This window comes from Aotus nancymaae, unplaced genomic scaffold (genome assembly GCF_030222135.1).
Source record: "Aotus nancymaae isolate 86718 unplaced genomic scaffold, 86718_ANA_hifiasm-v0.15.2.pri h1tg000057l, whole genome shotgun sequence".
In the NCBI taxonomy this organism is placed as follows: domain Eukaryota; kingdom Metazoa; phylum Chordata; class Mammalia; order Primates; family Aotidae; genus Aotus; species Aotus nancymaae.
This window is the reverse complement of record NW_026988471.1, coordinates 27,539,234-27,563,846: the sequence shown is the minus strand read 5'-3', so window position 1 is coordinate 27,563,846 and position 24,613 is coordinate 27,539,234. Positions and strand designations below refer to the sequence as shown.

Sequence of the window (24,613 nt, the reverse complement as noted above, 5' to 3'; positions counted from 1 at the left end):
ATGGTTTGTCCTAGGAGGTGGTAGGTTCCCTAGGAGGTGGACAGAACTCAGTACAGCCTACCCAGCTACTCAGCAGGAATGTCACAGGGAGGAAACGCACATTGGATAGGGCAGCAGCTTGCTGGCACAGGCAGATATCTCTGCCAGGAACATTCTCTCCCCTTTCCTTGCCTGAATTCTAATTTTTGAAGCTCCTTTTCAGAAGATAGGGTCAACAGCCTCTATGTTTATTTTCCCCTAAGCTTTGTACACATCTATAAATATTAGTCATATGTCCATCTTTAGGAAGACATGCAGCCAAAGAGACTTGGGTGATGTCATCGGGACACTGTTCTCCTATTTCCCAAGCACCAGCACTGGAGTATTTGCTGGATTAAATTGAACAGGGGGTTTAACAGGGATTCTGTTCTGCCCTGACATTCTTATGAGTTTTCTAACACATTTCCATATAGTTATTTTCCCCTACAATCAGTCTTCACATCTCTAGGAAGAAGAATCTAAACAGCTGCTATTCCATTTCTGGGGAGTCATCCACCTGAGGGGTGACAAAGTCTCAATTCTTTGTAAATTACTCTGGCAAAAGAGGTGAAGTATATCCAATCATCGTGTCCACGATACGAGCATGGGAATTAGAGAGCCCAGAAAGCTGTTGTATACATTGGACCATCCCACAGTCAAGTTAATCACACACAGAGAAGCACCCTGAACCATCTCCTAGCAATAGAGGAACTGACTTATAGCTCACATGGGTAGATCTAGATGTAAAGAAGGCAGGGAGTGCCTGTGGCACAGAACTGTGTCTACGTAAATTCAACAGGATTACAAATAACCAAAACAGGTAAGTGAAGTCTGCCCAGCTCAGCTCTGCCTATGTGGAGATTAAGCTATGATGTCCCCATCATCCAAGTCTTGGTGGCTTCAAGTTCAAGTTGTTAGCTTCTAAAGATATATTACAAAGGGATATGTACCAGGAAAGTAAATGAGAATGGGACCAATCAAATACCTCTCAGGCAAAATTATCAGCCAGAAGATTCCAGGAGAAGAATTCAGTTTAAACATTTATCGCTTGCGTACTCTAAGAACAAGCACAGAGATGTGTATGCACTGGGGAGAATTTAAAACAAGAATATAGTCAGGCTTTAAAAAATCATTCCGTCTGTAGTTCCAGCACTCTGGGAGGCCGAGGCGGGTGAATCACGAGGTCAAGAAATCGAGACCATCCTGGTCAACATGATGAAACCCCGTCTCTACTAATACAAAAAAAATTAGCTGGGCATGGTGGCGCGTGCCTGTAATCCCAGCTACTCAGGAGGCGGAGGTTACGGTGAGCCGAGATCGCGCCATTGCGCTCCAGCCTGGGTAACAAGAGCGAAATTCCGTCTCAAAAAAAAAAAAAAAAAGCATTCCGAGCAGGTTGGTAGGGAAGTAAATTAAGCAAAGTGTTGAGCTCCAAAGATGGCTGCGTCCGCACAGCCTGCACACGGTAATTTCATCACCTCCTGCGGCAAAAGCAGCGGTTCCTACAGCAACCCCGCAATTCAATGTCTACGCGCAGCGGTGCCTGCGCCACAGGTGCCTGCATCGATGCCTCTCCGAGGGGCGATCTGCTCGGAAAGGCAGGCGCCGCAGAGCCGGGTTTGCTTCTTTCTTGAATCACTTTTCTTTATTTTCGCTAATCTCATGCCAGATTATTGAATCACTTTTTAATGACTTGCACTAAGATGTGATCTGAGCTCTTTTTTCCCCCACGCTTTACTTTCTTTCTTCCTTGGTAAAGACAGTGTCTTTTTGACACTTCCCCGCCCCCGGGCCCCGCCCCAAACCCCCGCTCCGCCCGCAACTCCAAGATTTTCATCACTGGAGCGGAGCGGAGCGGGACGGCAGTCTCGGGAGGCAGCGCCCCCTGCTGTATCTAGCGCGCTCCCGCAGCCGGGGCTCCTCCCGAGACCCGCGCCGCCTGCAGGGCGAGCGGGAAGAGCGCAGGGGCCGCTCCAAACCAAACTGCCCGCCCGGCCGCCGCCGCGTACTCACTCGCCAGGGTGGTGACGGTGCTGATGCTCTCATCTCCGCCGACGCTGTATCGTGGGCCCAAGAAAGAAAATGAAAGGTTAAAATGACAGCCATGCAGAGACCCTTCAGACAGCAGCAGAAACGCTCATCTCCCAAGAAACAGCCTGGGGCCTTGGAGCTTGCCCTTCTCCCCATCAGTTCAGTAGAAAAACGGAAAAGCAAACCAGAATACGACTCCCCTCCCCATAGGCCAGAACAGCCGAACAAAAAGCCAGCTTTAAACCGGGACTGATTTTTGCAGATGTTGGGGCGGGGGAGCTAGGTTGGTTCCTTGCACCCCTGCTTTCAAAGGGGAAGTAGTCCCTCTTCTGCCAGCCCCTTTCCAGCTAGCCACTGCAGCAGGCGTTATTATTATTGGTGTAAATGTCGTTTTTAAAAAGTTGCTCTATTTATTCTTTTTTCTTTTCCTGTTTTTCTTTTCCTGTTTGGCTTGGAAAAGCCGTTTTTAAAAGGTGTCTTCTAGAGAGTCAGCCAACTTCCAAACCAATACGAAAATTCCAAGGTGATCAAAGTTAGATGGGTCTCTAGGCATGAAAATATGCAGCATTCCAGAGTGGACTGGATTCCCTGATTTTCCACAAGCCTGTCTAGGAGCATCTAAAAGGTTTCCCAAATGTTTGGGTTTTAACTGTGCAGCAACATGAGGAAGGATGCCAGACACTCGGCACTCAGGTTAAAGCAGGTGTCAGATGGAGACGCCAGCTTCCAGGTGCGGAAACACCGAACCTGCCTGGGCTTGCGGCAGAGGTTTGCTCACATGCAGAGCAGAAATAAGCCTGCCCAAAGTGTGACATGATAAGGGAATGCTCTGGCAGGGTCCAGGAAACATCTGCTCTGCTTTGTGATCTTTTACCATCTGGCTGTGTGATCTTGGTCAGGTTACTTGCTCTCTCTGAGCCTTGTTTCCTCATCTGTCAAATAAAGGCCCTATAATAACAATGCCAGCTACCAGATAGTTACTTTGTGTCAAGCACTGTGCTGGCCATTTAAATTCTTTCTAGTCCTCAGACAGTGCTTAGGTAGTAACGTTTTTTCTGCATCAGACATGAAGAGAGAAGCTGGGCATACAGCTGGGCAGCTAGGGCTCAGTTACAACTCTGGTTCCAAAGGCAATGATCTGTGCATCACTCGGGCCACTGCCTTCTTCTGAGATCACATCACAGAGGGGGAAATGGAAGCCAGAGAAGCATTTCCAACCCATTTATATAGTTTCTCTCCTAGACTCCTGGCTCAGGGCTCAGCTACTGTTTTGGGCAATGTAGTGGTTTGAGGAGGCTGGTGAGTATCTTTTTCAAATGAAACCTAGAAATTTGTCATAGTAAAGAACAAAGCGGCCCATCCCTCTGCTTAAGGCGTTGTTTTCTAGGATGCTCAGGGGCTTTCCCTTGGCCTGCAATGAAGGGGTCTTTGGGGCCTTGCCACACCCTCACTCACCTCCAGGACAGGCCTCGGTACTGAGTCAAGACGTCCAAGACGTTTCCTGGTCTGGACCCAGCCCCATTGCCTGCCTGAGAGGGAACAACGAGGGGGTGAGTTTCTCTGCTTTCCCCAGCGGCCCCCCTCAGCCTGCCTGCTAGAAAGTCTACGTCTTATGCTGGCTGGGACTGCCTGGGCGCTCTCCAGGACCTAGGATCTAGACGGCACCAAGTCTCCATATGCATCCTGCCTTTTCAGAAGAGCGCCCCCTGGGAACACCTGGTGTCATTCACAACTCTGCTTCATTCTAAGAAACCCTGCCTAGACCAAGACCAAGCGAAACTTGTCTAGCAAAAGTGCTCTTGAAATTAGACTGTAACTTCTCAAAAGGATACATTTCAGGGTCCCGTTTTTCACATTTTTTAAAAAGTTATGAAGTATATCATAAAAGGAAATATATCATTATCATTTTATACCAATATATCTCACCTATGCACAGCTTAAAATGTTGTAATAATATGAAACCCCACGTGCCCACCATCAGCTGGAGAAAGCACAATGTGGGCACTCTCCAGGTGTGTGCCCCTTGCCTAAAGCACGCTGTTTCTGAGCAAAGCGTTTTGAAGGGCGTGCTGAGACCAGCCTCTCAGGCAGTGGGGGATGAAGGCTAGCCTCCACGAGAGGCCGCCCAGGTGTGATCCCTGCTCTCTGGTGCCCAGTTCCTTTGCTACCTGCCAGGCAGGTTCATACCCAAAGTGCTGCCTCCCTAGGAATCCCTGAGCAGCTGTGCCGAGATGTGATGACCCCTTGTTCTGAGAGTATCTTCAAGGAGACCAGGGAATTTGGAGGAGGTGATGTCAGGCCCGGTGACAAGCAGTGTATAAGCTGCTAACGCCCAGCCTGCCAGCCCTTCCTGGGAGGTTATGAACAGTCAGTCCTTTGGGGTGAAGAGTGGCGGAGGGGCCATGGAGGAGGCTGCCACAGCACAGGGACAGGGCCCTGGACTCAGGGTCAGGATCCCTGGGTTCTGATCCTGGCTCAAGCACTTACAAGCTGTGTGGCCTTAGCCACTTCACCTTGCCCAGCTTCATTCACCTTATTTATTTAGAGACAGGGCCTTGATCTGTTGCCCAGCCTGGAGTGCAGTGGCACCATCGTGGCTCACTGCGGTCTTGAAATCCTAGGCTCCAGTGATCTTCCAGCCCCAGCCTTTCGAGTAGCTGGGACTATAGGCATTCACCACCATGCTTGGTTAGTTTTTTCTTTTTTTTTTGAGATGGGGTCTTGCTATGTTGCCCAGGCTCACCTTGACCTCCTGGCCTCCTTCTGCCCTGGACTTCTAAAGTGCTGGGATTACAGATATAAGCCGTTATGCCCAGCTATTTTTTTTTTTTTTTCATTTTTGTAAAGATGGAATCTTACTATGTTGCCCAGGCTGTTCTCAACCTCTTGGCCTCAAGTGATCCTCCCACCCTGGCCTCCTAAAGTGCGGGGATTATAGATGTGAGCCATGGGCCCAGCCTTTACTGGTTGAATTTAAATAAAGTCATACCTCACAGGATTTTGTCATGAGGATATACCCCACTGTGTGGTATGGAATCACTGTGACAGGCCATAGACATGAGAGGTGTCTGCTCATTCCAGGGGAGGATTCAGCTGGAGACCCTGTATTCTACTGGCCCAGGGAATAGCGGCTGGACTCTGATGAATGGCTACTGAATGGAAGCTGTGTCTAGAAAGCTCCGGGACCCCTAGTCCCCAGGCTCTTAAAGGGCCTGGTTCTGCTTTTCGTGGATAGTGCTTTGCAGGGTCTGCGGTGTGACCATGGGGCAGATGCAGAGGGGGCTTTGGAGCATCTTTGGGCCACCTGCCTCTCCCACAGACTCCCGTCTGCTCACCCTCCCCCACCTCCCTGCCCCATTAGCACTTGCTCCTGTCTCAACATCTCTTCGCCCCTCTTCTTGGTACCTTCCCTTAGCTTTTCTACATGGACAAGACAAAGTGCTGGGTCCTTGAAGGAGTTCTACACCATGGTCTGGAGACCTCGTCCAATCCTGCCCCACCACTGACCAGCTGTGTGACTTGGGGTGGGTCACTCCTGTCACCCACATTCCCCCTGGGGTCCCTCCACTTCCTGCTCTCTCCATCTCAGCATTGCGGGAGGAAGATGAGACCAGAATGGAGGTGGGAATCCATGATGGTTAGGGAATGCTGCTGAATGCCAGGGTGGGCCGGGCAATGGAGAGGAGCTGGAGGTCAGGACCCGAGATGGCAACATCTAAGAGCCAGCAGTGAGAAATCCTCTCTCCATTTTCCTCTCCAGGTTCTCATATTACTCAAGATCTTTTCCCCTCCTGCCCCTTCTGCATCAGGGTCACTTACCGTGAGAGAGTCACCCAGGGCCCCAATGACGCTGATGTCAGCCGGCTTCAGCCTATGAACTGAGAATACAAGCAGGAGTGAGTGGAAAATGGGGACGGGGCGTCCAAGAAAGCACTGGACCTATCTACTCTGAGACAAAGGAATATGTTCCAGGATAACAAAGAAAAAGTCAGTTTTTACCAGCAGGACACCCGGCTTCTTCTCTGGGGCACCTGGACACAGGAACAGGAAGCTGAAAGGTGGATCCTGCTTTAAGCGGGGAGCTGTGCTTGCATTTGGTGAGACCTGATGCTACCAGGTGAGTAGTGGTAGGTCCTTGGCAGGGTGATTTGGGAGTGGGGAAGGAAATGCCATGAAAATAAAACCAATACTTCATCTATCCTAGGATGTGATGATATTTGGGATAAAATATTACATCATTCCATAAAAATCAGTTCAGTTTCTCTAAAGCGAAAGGGGAATTCTTTTATACCATTGACTATTTTTTTTAATTGAGAGGAAATTTACACAACTAAAATTAACCATTTAAAGGTGAACATTTCTGTGGCATTTGGTACATTCACAATGCTGTGCAACTATCCCCGCTATCTAGTTTTGAAACATTTTCATTACCCCAAAAGGAGGCCCTATATTCATTAAGTGGTCCCGCCCCATTTCTCCCTCCTCCCAGTCCCTAGTAACCAATAATCTGCTTTCTGCCTCTATGGATTTATCTATTCTGGATATTTCATATAAACACAATCATATGTGACTTTATGTCTGGCTTCTACTTTGCATAATGTTTTCAAGTTTCATTTATGTTATAGCATGCATCAATACACTCATTTTATTTGAGACAAGGTCTCACTCTGTCACCTAGGCTGGAGTGCAGTGGCACGTGATCATAGCTCACTGCAGCCTCGACCTCCTGGGCTCAAGTGATCCTCCCACCTCAGCCTCCTGAGTAGCTGGGATTATAGGTGTGCACCACCATGCCCAGCCAATATTTTTTATTTTTTGTAGAGAGAGAGTCTCCCTGTGTTGCCCAACTCCTGGCCTCAAGTGATCCTCCTGCCTCAGCCTCCCAAAATGCTGGGATTACAGGCATGAGCCACTGAACTCTGCCACTTCATTCCTTTTCATTGTTGAATGATATTCCATTGTATGGCTATACCACACTTCTGTATATCCATTCATCCATTGATAGGCATTTGGGCTATTTCCACTTTTTGGCTATTGTGACTGGTATTGCTCTAAATGCCTGTGTATAAGTGTTTGTTTGAATGCTCGTTTTTAATTATTTTGGTATATATCTGAGAGTGGAATTGGTGGGTTACATGGTAATCCTATGGTCAGCTTTTTGAGGAACCATCAAGTTGTTTTCCACAGCTTGATTATATATATTTTTTGTCTTTTGAGTTTAAGCATACTGTGTGATGTGGCAGCTATTAACTCACAGGACAAATATACCGAACACCAAGCAGTGGCTGGGTACTTTGGAGACTACACAGGGATAAGAAATGGAGAATGCTGTCAAAAAGCTCACGAGCTAAGGAGAAACCCAGAAATAGCCGTAATTATTATAATGTAAGGCTGATAAACACCAAGAGAGGTGTGAAGTGATGTGAGGTTATAGAGCTGGAGGGATGATCTCCCCCGGGAGACCTGCGGAGGGGGTCACAGCAGGCATCATGGAGAAGGTCGTGTTTGAATTAAGCCTCAGGAAATAAGAGGAGGAGGAGGGAGAGTGAGTTTGGGTGAGGGAGGGAAAAACGTGATGAGAGATGGTTGTGGTATGGTCAAGCCTGGATGTCTCGAAAGCCCAGCTAGTCACACAGTTTGGCTTGCATGAAGCATATATGAGAAAGCTAAGAGAAAACAACCTCAGAAAGGTAGGTTAAGGCCACAGGCCTTTGACACATGGCTAACAAGTTAGGAGTCTAACGTAGATATTGCTATATATGTAATTACCCACATACACACACAGGTACTCTATCTACCTACACCTTTGCCTTATACACATAAGAATGTGAATCCTATGCATTTGGGGGACCACACTTGAATTCCTTAAGCTACACATAGCTTGATCTCTCAAGTCCCAAGCTCACCTCCCACTCCCCCAATGACCTCACTCCCAAGGTCATCCTGACTTGGCCACAGGTCTGCCCTTGCCAATGCACTTCTGTCCTGTCTCATGGTGCAATGCTGCACTAAATTGTTGAAATAGCCCTTGTGGTTTGGAAGAAGCCTAGTACAGAGTTTGTACCAGGGAGTGGCCCACCCTGGCGGGGAGAAGGCCATCATTTCAGTGGGCCATTGCTTACGAGGGATAAATTAAAAGTCATCTGGAGGAGGCTTTCTCAACAGCCTTCTTTGCCAAAGACAGTTTATAAAACCTTCAGCATAGCTGGGCACAGTGGCTCTGCCTGTAATCCCAGCACTTTGGGAGGCCAAAATGGACAGATCACCTGAGGTCAGGAGTTTGAGACCAGCCTGTCCAAAATGGTGAAACCCCATCCCTACTAAAAATACAAAAATTAGCCCGGCATGGAGGTGTGCGCCTGTTATCCCAGCTACTTGGGAGGCTGAGGCATGAGAATTGCTTGAACCTGGAGGAGGGGGCTGCAGTGAGCCGAGATTGAGCCACTGCACTCCAGCCTGGGTGATAGAACTAGACTCTATCTCAAAAATAAATAAATAAATAAATAAAGCCTTGAAACACAGGACGAGATGATTTGGGATGAGATGATTTTGACACAGCTGGACTACATACATCCCACAGCACCCATCAACATCCAAATTGTGGCTGCAGAATTATACCCATGCAGGAAGCTGGATTAGCACTGAGTGGAAAGCATACTCAAGGGGACTTCCAGGTCTCGTCCACCTTCTTCAGTACTACCTGCCAATGAGGACAGCCACTCCCAATGAGGATCTGCTCTCACTGGAAAAGTAAAAGTTCTTGCCTCTTTCTGTGAAAGAATGCAGACCCACACATACATAGTTGTAAATGTATGTCTGCAAAATACATAGCTCAGTGGCCCTCAAACTTGAGCCTGCATCAGAATCACCTGGAGAGCCTGTGAAAACACAGATGGCTGGGCCCCACCTTCATAATTTTTGGCTTAATGGGTCTGGGGTGAGCCCAAGGATTTGCATTTCTAACAGGTTTCCAGGTAACGCTGATGCTGCCAGTCCAGTCTGGGTACCACATTTTGAGAACCACTGACAGAGACACTTGATTATCAAAGCCATTGACTGCAGTCAAGTACTGAGCTTGGACCTGAAAAGCCTGGAATGAAGCCCAGGAGGCAGACGCTGCAGTGAGCTATGATCATACCACTGCACTCCAGCCTGGGCAACAAAGTGAGCCTGTCTCTAAAAAATATAAATAAATAAGTAAATATATGGCTGCACATGACAGCTCACACCTGTAATCCCAGAACTTAGGGAGGCCAAGTTGGGAGAATCACTTGAGCCCAGAAATTCGAGACCAGCCTGGGCAACACAGTGAGACTCCTTCACCAAAAAAAGAAAGAAAGGCTAGAGCTGTTTCTCCCATGTACACATATAAGTTGTCTTGTGGCTCTCACAACTGTAGCTGCCATTGCAAAGCCTGATGACAGCTCCGCCTCTTAGAGTCAAGAGCCACTGAGTGTGTCTTTCCTCAATGTTCTTTCTCCACCACCTCACCATGCCTTGAATCCATCCTTACATCACACATACATACATACACACATGCATCATGTACACACACACACACGCACAGATACACACATCATGCACACATACATACACATGCGTCATGCACAGATACACACATGCATCATGCAGATACACACATCATACACACATACACACATCATGAACACATATACACATCATGCACACATACACCATGCATACATCATGTACACACACACATGCACACATACACCATGCACACATCATGCACACACACATCAAGCACACACACATCACACACATACACATGCACACATACACACCACGCACACATACACACCATGCACACATACACACACATGCACACACATCATGCCCACACACATGCACACATACACCATGCACACATACACATCATGCACACACATGCACACATACATACATACACATCACACACACATACATACACACACATTCACACATACACACACGCATATCATGCACACATACATACACGTGCATCATGCATACATACATACACACACATACACATGCATCACGCACACACGCACCCTTCCACCTGATTGTAGCCTGCTTGGCTGTTCCCAGCTGTCCACAACTACACCATGTGGTTCGAAGAACAATATCAAATCACAAAGCCAGCTGCACACATTAGCACATGTCCACCAGGCTGGGCAGGAGGACTTTAAAAAGAGTTCTCCTCAAAGAAATCAGGCTATGGAGTTAAAAAGGCAACAAAACAAAAAACAAGACCCTCTCCCTCCAACTCTAGAGTAGTTTATTTCAGCTCCTGGTGATGACAGTCAAGCACTATATTCTGACTGCCATAATGTAGCAGTGAGTGTGTACAGTGAATCCTGTGAACACTAGCTAGTGTGCAAAGGTTAGGGGAAATCTTTGGGGCTGGTAAAATATGGAAGAGATGGATTAATTTGCTTCAAAAGTATTTTCATTACAGTTTGCTAAAGAGGCAGCTGAAACCTACCATTCCTGTCTAAATTTATAGCAGGCGGAACACACACACACCCCTATGTTTATGTCTATGTGTATGTACATATGTATAGACTGATTGGTCTATGGTCATACCATCCTGAACCCGCCTGATCTCATGTGACAGACTGGTTGATTGTGCTGAGGGTGGTTCTCCAGCTGGCCATTCTGAAGGAGTCTCAGTAAGAGATACAATAATAAACCAGATGAAGCAAGCCTAGGTGGGAGGAGTTGACTTAATCTGGGATTTTATTGTTAAGATAGAGCACATCACATTTCATTGGCCTAATTTTCCATAGACCTTGATTTGAGGTTTGTTAATGTCATCGTTAATGACAAACACAGCTTAGAGATACAGCAAAGCACTTTAGCATTTGCTCTCCCTGGAAAAAAAAACTATTTAGTGATAAGATTAAATTTGTGTGGACTGATTAACTAAACATTATCTGGTACAAATTGTCCACCACCTTGAGAGAAGTTGATAAACACATCATTAACTCATCACGATTTCCACAGAGGGGGGCGTCTTATCTGAAGGCCATCCAAGCCATGATGAAGTATCGTGAATAGCAAGGAAATTGCACATTAGACTATAGAATGGGGACACTGCCCACTGTCCACGAAGGTTAAACCCAGGAGACAGGCTTGGCATGCTGGGTCTTTGTCTTGTGTAACCCAGCAACTCAAACCACGTGGGGCCCTAATCTGAAAAACATACTTTCTCTCCATTGTCACCATCTGTTGCCCAACCTATTTGCCATCTGATTTTAGGGACTTATGTAAAGACTTCCACAACGGCGGTAAGCAGCTGCCTCAAGACTGGAACCATGTTTTGCCTTTGGAGTGTTCAGTGTGACTTTATATGAACCAATGTGTGCTTTGCGTGTGGGAGCTCAATAAATGTGTTAACTGGAATTAAAGGCTAAGTGACTCTGTGACAGGGACTTTACAGATCTCGAAGTTTTAGATGATGAAAACCATAGGGCAGGGAAACACTCCTCTGAGTGTCTTGGGGGAGTTTGAACTTGCTCAGTAGGTTGATTGTGCCCAGAGACAAGCAGGCTGTTATTTTCCACAGGGCATCATTCCTTCCTAATGACAAGGTAGGTCAAGTCACAAGACCCCCGAGTAACAGCCTCAGGACCTACAGTGAACACTGCACTGCTGGCTCATGATGACGTGATGCCCCTAGTGAATGACCACCCAGTGCTGTAACCTGGCCATTTTTCACATTGGCTTTTGAAGAGCTAATTTTAGCCAAATGGGTCAAACCAATGACATCAGAGACTTAGCAAGGAATTGATGACTTAAAATATATGAATGAACTGATCTGGTTTATACTATTGGTGACAGCAGCGTGTAATTAGCTTTGTGGATCCCTACTTGCAAAAGCTCTGAATTTTTCCCACTGTGTGGAATTCACAATTAAGATAGCTACCTTCATCAGAAAGTCAACAAGCCATGTCCCCTCCGATTCCTCACTGTCACTCTTTTATTTGCAAAAAGTGACTCCTTTTCTCAGTGGGAAAATCCTAAGCCAACTAATAGGTCCAACATATTTTTCTTGGTTATGCGAACTGTGTTAGGGAGTGGGCCATCTAGCAACAGAACTTGACGTGAGTGTTTACAAAGTTGTAAAGTCCATAGGAAGGAGCACATGGCAAATTGCACGTATGCACTGACTGGGAGGAAAACGTTCCAAGTTGTAGTTTTTATTGGCTACCCAATACCAATTGGTTATAAAATATCACCTACATTAACTCTATGCATCTCATCCCAAGGCCTCGTAGGTCAGTGGATAAAGCACATCACTCAGGAACTCTGAAGTGCACTCAAAATGAGACACCCGAGTCGCCAGGGCCATGGTCTGTTGATGACAGGTAGCATCCCGTTTTGAAACATCACTTTTAATGATGTTTAGATCCATGTATCTGTGGTCAGTTTGGAGAAGCACTTGAAAATGAGACTATAAAGGTTTTGGAAAAATAACTTTGGACCAGCATGGTAGCTTATGCCTATAATCTCAGCACTTTGGGAGGCTGAGGTGGGAGGATCATTTGAGCCCAGGAGTTCAAGACCAGCCTGGGCAACGTAGTGAGACACTGTCTCTACAAAAAACAAACAAAATTAGCTGGGCATGGTGGCATGAGCCTATAATCCCAGCTACTCGGGAGGCTAAAGTGGGAAGATCTCACCCTGGGCAACCAGGGAAGATCTCAAACAAGGAAAAAAAAAAAAGGAAAGTAACTTTGAAGGCCAAACAGTTATTGTAAAAGACATTCTTAGTGAAAAATTGTTTTAATGAAAGGCATTTTGGTCTAGTTGATTTTTCAACATCTTTCACAACCCTAGAGATTGTTGATCTGATGGTTTAGAAATACACATTTGATTAGTTCAGCAAACATTTATTGGGCTTCTACCATGTGCTTGAGTCACTGGAGGTATAAAGATAAGATGAGCTGCTCTTATGAGACATATATCAGATTATTTTGATTAGAAACATGATCTCCAGAAGAGTGGATGACCTCACCAGAAATATATATTAATATCAAAGGAAAATAATAATATGGGCCTGTGCTAAGTCTTTTTGCCTACCCCATCAGTCACAGGGATGGTTAGAATATTCAATCAAGATCACTGGCACATGGCCGGGCGTGGTGGCTCATGCCTGTAATCCCAGCACTTTGGGAGGTCAAGACGGGTGGGTTACCTGAGGTCAGGAGTTCAAGACCAGCCTGGTCAACGTGGCAAAATCCTGTCTCTACTAAAAACACAAAAATTAGCCAGGCATGGTGGCAGGCACCCAGAATCCCAGCTACTTGGGAGGCTGAGGCAGGAGAATCACTTGAACTGGGGGTTGGCGGGGTGGAACAGAGGTTTCAGTGAGCCAAGATCACACCAGTGCACTCCAGCCTGGGTGACAGAGCAAAACTCTGTCTCAAAAAAAAAAAAAAAAAAGATCACTGGCACGAGAATGAAATGCATTTTTTACTATTGGTCAGTTAACTGTGGCCATTTTTCTGAATGACGCTTTCCAGGTGAGACTCAGAAGTGCATCTCTGAGTGCTGACCCCGGGTGGAGAGAGAGTGTTTACGTCCCAGCTCCACCATGGTCAGATCAGGGAGCCTAAGTCTACCCATCTTGTTATTATATAAGTGGCTCCTATCACCAGAGTATCTCAGATCTTAAGGCCTTGAGATTTCTTGATCTTCAATCTTCAAGTGCTGATAAACACAATAATCTTCAGGGTCAGGGAATAAGGAAGAGGTTTACATTTTACCTAGCTTTTAGATGTTGAAATATGCTCTAATGGGTTGGTTGGTTATCACTGTCATGACAGAAACATCATCTAGACAGATTACAAAATGCTTTAGAGAGCATTCTTTCAGAATGATAAGATTAGAAAGGGAATGGATATTACTTTGCTGTAAATGTATGTGGCTAGTAAAACATTCAGATGTTCTCTCTATATCAGATGAGCTGGTTTATGCCTGTAATCCCAGAGCTGGAGGATCTCCTGAGCTTGGGAGTTTAGGACCAGCCTGGGCAACAGTAAGACCCTATCTCTTAAAAAAAAAAAAGTCAGGTGTGCTGGCACATACCTAGAGTCCCACCTACTTGGGAGGCTGAGGCAGGAGGATCACTTAAGCCCAGGAGGTTGAGGCTGCAGTGAGCCATGATCATGTCACCGTTCTCCAGCCTGGGCAACAGAGTGAGACCCTGTCTCAGAAAAATGTTCTCTCTCTCTCTCTGCATGTCTGTAGACATACACCTATATATACGTACATCTATCTATCTGCATCTATAAAAACACACATCTATCAGCTGGGCACGGTGGCTCACACCTGTAATCCCAGAACTTTGGGAGGCTGAGGCAGGTGGATCACCTGAGGTTGGGAGTTCGAGGCCAGCCTGACCAATGTAGAGAAACCCTGTTTCTACTAAAAATACAAAATTAGCCAGGCATGGTGGCACATGCCTGTAATCCCAGCTACTCAGGAGGCTGAGGCAGGAGAATTGCTTGAACCCAGGAGGCAGAGGTTACAGCGAGCTGAGATCGTGCCATTGCACTCCAGCTCAGGCAACGAGAGCAAATTCCGTCTCAAAAAAACAAACAAAAAAAGCCACACACACACATCTATCTATCTCTATCTCTATAAACACGCATCTATTTATCTGTATCTATACCTAATCTACCTATTTTTGAGTAAGGGTGTTTACTGGCGGGGGGGTCCACATATAAAGCTGAAAATTTATTTCTGCTGATAACGTCCTGCTAGTAAACTAATAGGAATGACTTGTCGCCCCATGTATGGGGGAAATAAAGACTCAATGTGTATGTGTAAGATCTATATCCCTTTCCATTCTTCTGCAACTTAGAACAAGAGTCCATTACATGCCAAGGTTTTGGTTAGGATATTTTTAACTTCTCCGCTAGTCACGTGGCGTACTTGAAGTGTGGAGAGCTACGGCATGCGTGAAGGGCAGCCAAGCATTTATTTGCTCTCCTGATGCTCAGCACAAGGAGACAATCTGACTACAAAGATTTGTATCCCCCGAAGATTCTTGCTAGGCACTATGACACCCCCAAACTTAATTTTCTGTCTTTTTTGATAGTCCTGAGGACATGAGAGGCAATAGATCAATTAGAACGCAAGGAGGCACTTGACAATCCTCTAACACACAAATGAGTAAATAAATGAACAAATAAATGGACATATGAGCCCCCCTTTAGGACCAAGCATGGGAATCTACAGCACTGCTACTGATGCGCCCGGACTGATGTTTTGAGCCACTCAGGTCTCCAAATGGCCATAACTCCCCAAGGTTGCATGCCCACAGCTATCACCCCCACGCTGCCTTGCCTGGAGGAAAAGGTACAGCCCTCAGGCAGACCGTCTTTGGGAAGGTTGCTGACAACTGCCTGGAATGTCCCATGGGTCTCATTTTTATGGCCCAGCAACAGACATTTTAGGAAAACTGAGAGGCAGTGAAGATGGCATGTTCATAAGACGCTTTCCTGCTCTGCGTGGTGTTCGAGTGCATTCTGTTTGTGAGTGATTCTGCACGCAACTCAGACAGGGACTGTGGACTGACTATTTTTGCTTTCTGCTTAAAGGTAGTTTAGCTCTTTTGGAAAACAAATTCACCCATCAAGGCTTCAAGGCAGGGACAATGACAACTCACACAACTAACATTGGGTTCTCTGTAGAACATGGCCTGGTACAGCGTTACTGCTCAATAAATGCTTTCTGATAATGATGTTATCATATTTTAGTTAAAGAGTAATCAAACACAAGCATGACCTTACAAATATGCATACAGAGGTGTTTCCATTTTCCCCGAGAAACGGCTCGGGAGTATTTCAGATTAAGTGGAAAGCCCCTTACTTGGCTGATTTCAGGCCTCAAATGAATTTGAAAGTCACTGGATGCAAGCTGTGTACCTGAGGTGGGAACTGTATCGGAGGGTTCTCTGTCAGGACATCTGATTTCCGCTCCTTCTCTTACCTGAAATGAGACACAGGGAAATAAGGACAATGGATTTTGCTAAATTGGAAATGGGTGAGAAGTGAGGCCTCTATTTTGGAAAATATCATTTAAGATAAAGTAAAACGTTGATGTCTTTTAAGACTTCTCCCTCTCCTTCAGCACTCACAGCCAATTGTCCACATCTTTTCCAAGTGCTCCCAAATCTGTTCCCTCCTCTCCAGAGCCTCTGCCTCCGCCAAAGTTCAGGCCTTTGTTATTTCTTTCCAGGATACTGCAATGATTCACCAGCATCATGGCCATCTCTCCCCCAGACTTGCTCCCCACCCTTCTGAATCTGTCCAGAGTGGTCATTCTCAGCATGATCTGCTGTGTCACTCCTCTGCCCAAGGTCTCAGTGACGAAGGGATTATCTTTGTTGTTTATTATTATGTCCCCAGAGCCTAGAACAGTGCCTGGCATAGTAGACGCTCAACAAATATTTGTCAGTTGAACAAATAAATTACTACTCTGTATTAACTTCGGCAAAAGGTCCAATCTCCCTAGCATGGCCTAAGAGGTCTCTAAACATTCTAAACTACCAGCCCTTGCCCCAGGTCTCCATGATTCCCTGCGTCCAGGCCTTTGCCCAAGCAGTTACCTCTCCCCTTTCCCTTTCCTCCCTTCCATTTGCTCACCCTTCCTTCCATTCATCTGCCTCAGGCTCAGTCACCCTTCAAGACTGAGGTCATGGGTTTCCTTTGGAAAGCCTTCAACTCTCTCCTGTCTGAGCGAGTTTCTCTTCCTCTGGGTTCTGAGAATACCCCACAAAAACAAGCACCACAGCACTTACGACATTGTGCTGTAATTGCCTGTTGACTTGTCTTTTGTACCAGACTGAGTTCCTTGGGACAAGCCATATTTTTCATTTACATTTTAATCTCTCATACCTGGTATCCATCCATCCATCTATCCATCCATTTTTTTCATTCAACAAATAGTTATTGGTGCCTACCCTGAGTTCCTGCCTCACTGAGCTTATACTCTAGTGGTACACAGCAGACAGTCAGTAAATGTGTCCTGAAGAAATGTATCACTGCTTTTATCAGATGACAGTAATAGCAATACTTATATAGAACTCATGATATGCTAGATTCTATTATAAGTCCTTTATACTTACTGACTTATGACAATTTATTAATAATCACTCCACAAGGTAGGACTATTATTGTCATTATTTCCCAGATTAAAAAACTAAGGCACAGAGAGGTTAAGTATCTTCCTCATTGACACAGAGCCCATAAGTGGAAGAGTCTAGATTTGAACCCAGAGCTGGTTACTTTACCTCATTGTGCCATGCTGCGTGTCAGGTGTACCCTCATTGCTATACAGGTTAGTGTGAGTCAAGTTGATAAATGGAGTCTTTCACACTGTGTCTCTCTGGGTGGAGGCCCAGGCCATCAACTCTGCCTCCACTACTTGGAGTAAATCTCACCCTTTTCCATAAAATAGGGAGGCAAGGATGTCACTAGGATCAAATTGGTCTCAGCACACCTCAGTCCTCTGTTCTCTGAGAAAGAAGAACATCAGCCTTGACTGTTCCTTGCTTCCCCAGAGGAGTGCGGGGTGCCCTGCCTAATCTCCATGGGAAGTCTCGGGGGAGACTCCTGAGAAAAGCAGTGAGCAAGGCCTGAGTGCCTGTCAGGCGCCCCTACAAGTGTGGACCGACTCAAAGGCTTTCGAGCTCCACACTCTCTGGATCCAGATCTCACCACATTTCTCTGCTCTTTCTTAACTTGCTCTTCAGATGAAGTTCTCAGATGAGTTTAGAAGAACTTGTCAGAGATTTGGAGGGGGGCGGTCAGAAGAATGTCTTACATCACAACAGACTGGGAACAGGAGGTGCTGGGCCGCTCACTGTAAAGCCCCCCATGCTGGTTGCGGAGGCAGCTCTGAAGATGAACGGTGGGGGAGACCTGCTTCCAGGCACCCAGGAGTCAGTCACATGCTGGATCCTTCGCCCTCCCCCAGCCCGTCCTGACTGAACCTCAACTGTCTGTGAGCCCTCCACATGTTCAGAGGCAGCTGATGTTCTAGGACATTAAGAACCACATGGAATGGCCGGGTGCAGTGGCTCACGCCTGTAATCCCAGCACTTTGGGAGGCCGAGGTGGGTGGATCACAAGGTCAGGAGTTTGAGATCAGCCTGGCCAACATGGTGAAACCCCATCTCTACTACAAATACAAAAAATTAGTTGGGCATGGTGATGCGAGCTTATAATCTCAGCTACTCATGATGCTGAGGCAGGAGAATCACTTGAACCCAGGAGGCAGAGGTTGCAGTGAGCTGAGATCACGCCATTGTACTGCAGCCTGGGAGACATAGCGAGACTCTGTTCCCCTCTAAATGAATAAATAAGCAAGCAAGTAAGAAAGTTTTGTATTGGGGTTGCAAATCTGGTCAGTTGATCTGCTTTAAAATAACCCAGGCTGGGTTCGTTGGCTCATGCCTATAATCGCAGCACCTTGGGAGGCTGAGGCAGGTGGGTCACTTGAGGTCAGGATTTCAAGACCAGCCTGGCCAACATGGTGAAACACCATCTCTACTAGAAAAATACAAAAATAGCCAGGCATGGTGGTGTGTGCCTGTAGTCCCAGCTACTCAGGAGGCTGAGGCAGGAGAACTGCTTGAACCCAGGAGGTGGAGGTTGCAGTGAGCTGAGATCACACCACTGTACTCCAGATGAGGCAACAGAGTGAGACTCTGTCTCAAAGAAAAAAAGAAGAAGAAAAAAGAACCACATAGAAGGTTTCAAAGACTTGGCAAGGAGTGCAGCCCCTGGTTTATCTGCATGTTTGTCAATTACAGAAACTTTCCTCACCTCAACCTTCTCTTCGGGTTTCTGCAGTCTGGTCAGGTAGTTGCTGTTCCTGTAGGTGAACAAATAGGGGCTCTCCTGCAGGGAAAGGTGACATGTTAGAATCGTGACCCAGAAGTCTGTATCCCTTAATTATCAGGCTTGGGCATCCAGCAATGCTTTTGGCCAGCTCAGAACATTCACATCACCCTTCCTAATGCTTTCGCATTTCCCATTTGTGATAGCCAGTCTCTCCTGCTCTTTACCCTGGGGGTTCATGCTACCAGGCTAAGTACAGACATTTCCATGAAAAGGAAATCTAATTTTAAGCTTCTTGGCAGCCAAAGCAAAAAGGAAAACAAGGTGAATTGTATACTTCTTATTGATAGTAACAAAAAACTTACTAATTCATCAAGAAAGTCAAATACTTGACTATTGGGAACAATGACAGAAAGAGTCCCATTCATTTATGTCCAGTTATTTTCTCATCCACTTATTTGGAAACATTAATTATAAGCCTACTACATATTAGACACATATTTAAGATGTAGTCAAAACGACCCACCCTCCAGGTTCTTAGATAATCATCATCCCTCCCTTCTTTCCCACTCTGAGGTAGAGGCAGGTCTGGAAATGGCTCTGGGACAGAAGGCCAGGACCCCCAGGAGATGCGTGGGGGCAGCATATGGGGCCACAGGCATGGAGGGGGCTGCCATTTTGCAAAAACAGCTCTCATGGCGGCCTGGCACGGTGGCTAACGAGTGTAATCCCAGCACTTTAGGAGGCCAACGTGGGCAGATCACGAGGTCAGGCGTGCGAGACCAGCCTGGCCAACATGGTGAAACCCCGTCTCTACTAAAAACACAAAAAAAATTAGCCAGCTGTGGTGACACGTGCCTGTACTCCCAGCTATTCAGGAGGCTGAGGCAGGAGAATTGCTTGAAACCAGGAGGCGGAAGTTGCAGTGAGCTGAGATTGCACCACTGCACTCCAGCCTGGGTGACAGAGCGAGACTCCACCTCAACAACAACAAAGCTCTCCTGTCCCAGGTATAAGCATTAGGGCTGCTATATAAGCAAAACTGTGTGCAGGCCCAGAAGAACTGAGCCAGGACTGTCTCAGGGCTCATATCCCAGGTAAGGCCCACTTCAAAGCAAAGCTTACTTGACCACCCCACCTATGCCCTCGATTCAATAAGAGTTCACTCCCCTGCCCAGTCCCTCCTACCTGAGAGGGACACTTCATTGGCCTCCTGTGTTTTGTATCCAATGGCTCATCTTTCTCTCCTGCTGGCTCCATCTAGAAAGCAACGGGGGCTTTAGAACAGGGAAGCTTTGTGCAGGGAGCAGCCTGCCAAGGCACCATTGAGAAAGACTCATGAGACCGGCAGCAGCACCAGGGAATGAATTAGAGACGCGTATGTCCAGACCCCATCCCCAACCTACTGAGTCTGAAACTCTGGGGCCGGGGCATAGCAGTGTGTCTTGTAACCAGCTCTCCAGGGATTCTGATGCACACCCAAGTTGGAGAACCGCAGCATGAGAGGATGCATCGTTTTTCTGTTTTTTTTTTTTTTATATATTGAAGGGACTTCCTAGTCTACCTCTCCTAGAAGGAGAAACTGCATGACAGAGGTTGAGGTGGCGCCCAGCCAGCCAGGGCAGAGCTGGGACTCCGACACTGTTGTCCTGGATCTAACCAAACATCTTGCAATAGGTCATGCAGCTTTCTGATCACGTGGGGGCCGGTTACCCAGCTTGGCTTCTTGTCCCTCCTTGCTGCCAGCTTCTGTCTGGCTCACTGATTAACGTTCCTTAGGAGAGCTGGCGTGGGAAGGAAGGGCAAGCGCATCGCTTTGCATAAAGCATGTGTTCCTTCCCAAGTCCTCCCTGCAGCTTGTGCCCACAACCCAAATGTATATAAGTCCACGCACCACAGAGAATGGAACCCCTCTGTTCCCCGAGAACTGTCTTCACAGCTTTGAGTGAAGCAAGTTATGGGGCCTGGGTCAAGTCTCATGTCTTTCACGGGCTCACAGATACAGTGACATGGAACACAGCACAGCCTCCACTCACAAACTGCTAGAGCATCTAGTGAGGCAGGAGTGGGTGGTGTGGTATCTGCTCTGAAATAGGCAGCTACTTAAATGACAACCACGAAGGCCATCAAATGACATCTAATAACACAGATAAAACCTTTACGGTATAGCAGCAGGAGAAACCAGCAGATTATCAGCTTAGTAAACGCATTAGAGATAGGCAAGTGATTAGAGGAGAAAGGGATTTTTTTTTTTTTGAGGCGGAGTCTCGCTCTGTTGCTCAGGCTGGAGTGCAGTGGTGTGATCTCGGATCACTGCAACCTCTACCTCCCGGGTTCAAGCGATTCTCTTGCCTCAGCCTCCTGAGTAACTGGGATTACAGGTGCCCACCACCGTGCCCACCACCATGCCCAGCTAAGTTTTGTATTTTTAGTAGAGATGGGGTTCCACCATGTTGGCCAGGATGGTCTCATTCTCCTGACCTCGTGATCTGCCTGCCTCAGCCTCCCAAAGGGGATTACAGGTGTGAGCCACTGCACCGGCCAGGAGGGTTTTTTTTTTTTTAAGTTAAAAAGTTCTTTTTGTTGTTTTAACATGTTCATTATACATATATAAACACTTCAAAAGAAAAATGCAGTGGCTTGGAGGGATTGTAGATTTCCTTCTGCATGTGCTGTTTCCTACTGTTTGAGAACAGGTTTTATTATCATCTGGCTGCCCACAGCTGCTGGGCTCTGGTGGCAGCTCTGGCCCTCACCTCCCTTGCAATGACTCTGCCAAGGGAAGTGGGAAGCTATTGGAAGGGGCAGCCTGTCTGGCTCAGTCACAGCTTCCACCAGCCTCCGTGAGGATTTCAGATTCCTCAGCGATGTCTTACCCCAGCATCTGTGCCCCAGTAAGCAAGAAACAAGTAAAGAACTTTACCCTGCATGGAATTGGCTCTTCCCCAAACTGAAGGAGCACCAGATAAGGAGGTATAATTAGCTGAACATTTGGAAAAGGAGTGGCAAGTCTCTAGTTCAAGGCCTAGGGGAGGAACTGGACCCCATGCTTCTTTCTGTTTTATTCTGACGGTGGAGTCCGAGGTGGGAAGAAAGCTTAAGCCCAGGAGTTTGAGATCAGCCTGGGCAACATGGCAAAACCCCGTCTCTACCAAAATACAAAAAATTAGCTGGGCATGATGGCACACACCTGTAGTCCTACTACTCCTCGAAACAAGGTCCCACCTGGAACATTCAAGACAAAGGAAGTGTTCAGCAGGCCTGGATGAGGGCTAGATCCACTTTATCAGAATCATTTAGATATAGCTCTTTTAATCCAGATTCCATTATGGATTAAATTTTTGAAAGGTTGGAGAAGGGTGGGCGTGGTGGCTCATGCCTGTAATCCCAGGCCAGCACCCAAGCCCGGATGGTTCCAGGTATGTTTAGATGGGGTGCTGTCACCTCCCATGCTGGCGTGTGGAGCTTTTCCTTTGCTGGTCCTCAAAGCTCACCTATGCTAGGGCTTGGAGGATGAGGGAGGGAGGATGCTGACGTGGCCTGAGCATGTGGCTTTGTGGGCTGCAGAGCTGAGAGCTCCTCTCCTTCCCCACAGTTGTGTCCTGGGGGTGGCTGAGGACAGAGTGGTAGACCTGGAATCCCTGTGGTCATGGTGATTCTGCTGGTCCCTCTCTGCTCCCCACACAGAGGGCAGCCCTTACCTGTGTGTCTGCGAGGGTGGACACAGAACAGCCACACCTGCCTTCCACCTCGGTGTCCCAGTCCAGCCCAGCAAAGAATCACAGATGTGGCGGCAGAGACCCCCGTCCTCCCCGCACCCGGAGGGGATGCAATTAGCAAAACCAAGGGTAGAAAGAGCCCAATGCCCCGCTGTATTTTCACAAGCCCTCGGGTGCTGGCTAAGGGCGCTTAGACCATTTTGGCAGGTAGAGAAAATGGACGCCCAGAAAGACTATTTGACTTGCCTCAAGAAACCACCGAAAGCGGGACTGAAACCAGAGCCCAGGTCTTCTGGCTCCCGCCCAGTGCCCTTTGCCCTAACCTGTTACCCCTGTCGCCTCTCATGGCTGACTTCAGGTCTGCAGGAGCTTCTGATGGGTTTCAGCGGCTGTGCTGGATCCGGCAACTGTGGGATGGTCTGGCATTTTGCTTGTGAGGAAACTAGGGACTGGGGATGCTTGGGGGAACCCCTCCTATCCTGTCTCTCCTCTGTCCCCACATCCCTGCTGGCTGAGGCTGCAGGAACCTCGGGACTTGCACTGGGAAACTGGACTTGTTGCACGGGTCTGGAGAGAGTCAGGTCACTGCTTACCTAGGAAAGCCACATCCTCCTCCTCTTCTAAGCCCTTGTGACACTCTCTGTGTTGAAGGCCTTTGGTCTTGAGGGTGAGACCTTCCATTCCTGTGTACCTGCCTGTTCTGACCCTTGAGTGGTTTTACGAGACCGTGCATGAAGCGGACCTTATCTGTATGCATGGGACCATCACCATCACCTGGCTCCGTAAAGGGGGTTGTTATTGCTGTTGCCACCAACATCAAGGACAAATAGCATGATGAAAGGAGAAAGAGAAAGGAATCCAGCCCTGTCCCTGGACCTGCCCTCTCCAGCTTCTCTGTCTGGTGCTCAAGGACTTCTTTCATGCTCAGCGCCGTATTATCTCCGTATCTCTTCTCTTATCAGACAGGCCTCTTCCTGCCCTTGCTGCTGCATCTGACGCATCCTTCTCTCCATGCTCACAAAGGTCACTTTGCCTGGGAACACCCACCCTGACCTCTGCCAACACATTCCGCAAAGGCCATTCAAATCCCCTCCTCACGGCCGCTCCTGGGCCGCTCCTGGCCTCATCGTTCACACTGCTTCCTGGTGCGTAGCCCAGAACGTCATTGCTGAGTCCCTGTTGACTCTTGTTCCTCTGGGCTGCCTGGCCCTTCCCAGCTACACCTGAAGCTTGGTGAGGACAGAGGCCACGTTTGGTGGGTCTCTTGTATCTTCCTTGGAACCATGGAGGGTATGGCGCCTCCAAGGGCGGGCCACGTTGCAGGTGTCCTTTTGTTGGTTGGGAGAAAGACGGCAGGAGGGGAGAGATTTGGTTGAGCTGACCTTTTTACTGAAACTATAACAGGATTTCCCCAGAGGAATCTGAGGAGGGCTTGGGAGAATGGTCCCTGCTGGAAGGGTCAGGTTCCTCTTTCCTGCCCATCATGGGAGATTAGCAGCAAAGTGGGTTTCTGGGGACCTATTCCCTGCAAGGGCCAGGCACACTGACAAACGTCCCTGTTTAGAGAAATCAAAGGTCTTCTTCAAAGGACAGCATCAGGTCTTCTTCTCTTCCAGCATCCCTCCCTCCACTCTGTCTCATGCTGGCTCATGTGTGCTGAAATGCAGCTGGCCCTGGCACTTAGCACCCAACATCAGTTGTGTAGATGGATCCACAAAAGAAGAAAAACAAATTTCTGTCACTAGAACCCTAAAAATAAGGCAGCTTGGATGGGAAGAAAATAAATGGCAAAATCAGGTCTCTGTCTGATGCTCTGGAAAGGTTCAAAGCCTTGACGTCACATTCCACCCCTGACTAATCCCAGATCTCCTGGGGGGACCTCTGGAATCTGGGGAAATCCTGTTAAAGTCACAGTAAAAAGGCCAGTCCTTGTGGAGTGCTTACTACAGGCCGGGGGCGAGCTGCGCACTAGACAGCTTGGGCCAG

General features: G+C 47.5%; 1 protein-coding gene across 1 annotated transcript in view; it reads right to left on the bottom strand.

The window, feature by feature from the left end:
- The window catches only part of PLB1 (phospholipase B1), a 152,044-nt gene that overhangs the window by 76,567 nt on the left and 50,864 nt on the right, over positions 1 to 24,613 (bottom strand). Inside the window, exons 15-20 of the mRNA XM_064363962.1 lie at positions 20,097 to 20,168; positions 18,894 to 18,968; positions 15,990 to 16,053; positions 5,869 to 5,927; positions 3,505 to 3,578; positions 2,032 to 2,075 (exon numbers count right to left, since the gene is read on the bottom strand). Coding sequence (XP_064220032.1) covers positions 2,032 to 2,075; positions 3,505 to 3,578; positions 5,869 to 5,927; positions 15,990 to 16,053; positions 18,894 to 18,968; positions 20,097 to 20,168 — 388 coding nt within the window. The remainder of the gene's footprint in view (positions 1 to 2,031; positions 2,076 to 3,504; positions 3,579 to 5,868; positions 5,928 to 15,989; positions 16,054 to 18,893; positions 18,969 to 20,096; positions 20,169 to 24,613) is intronic.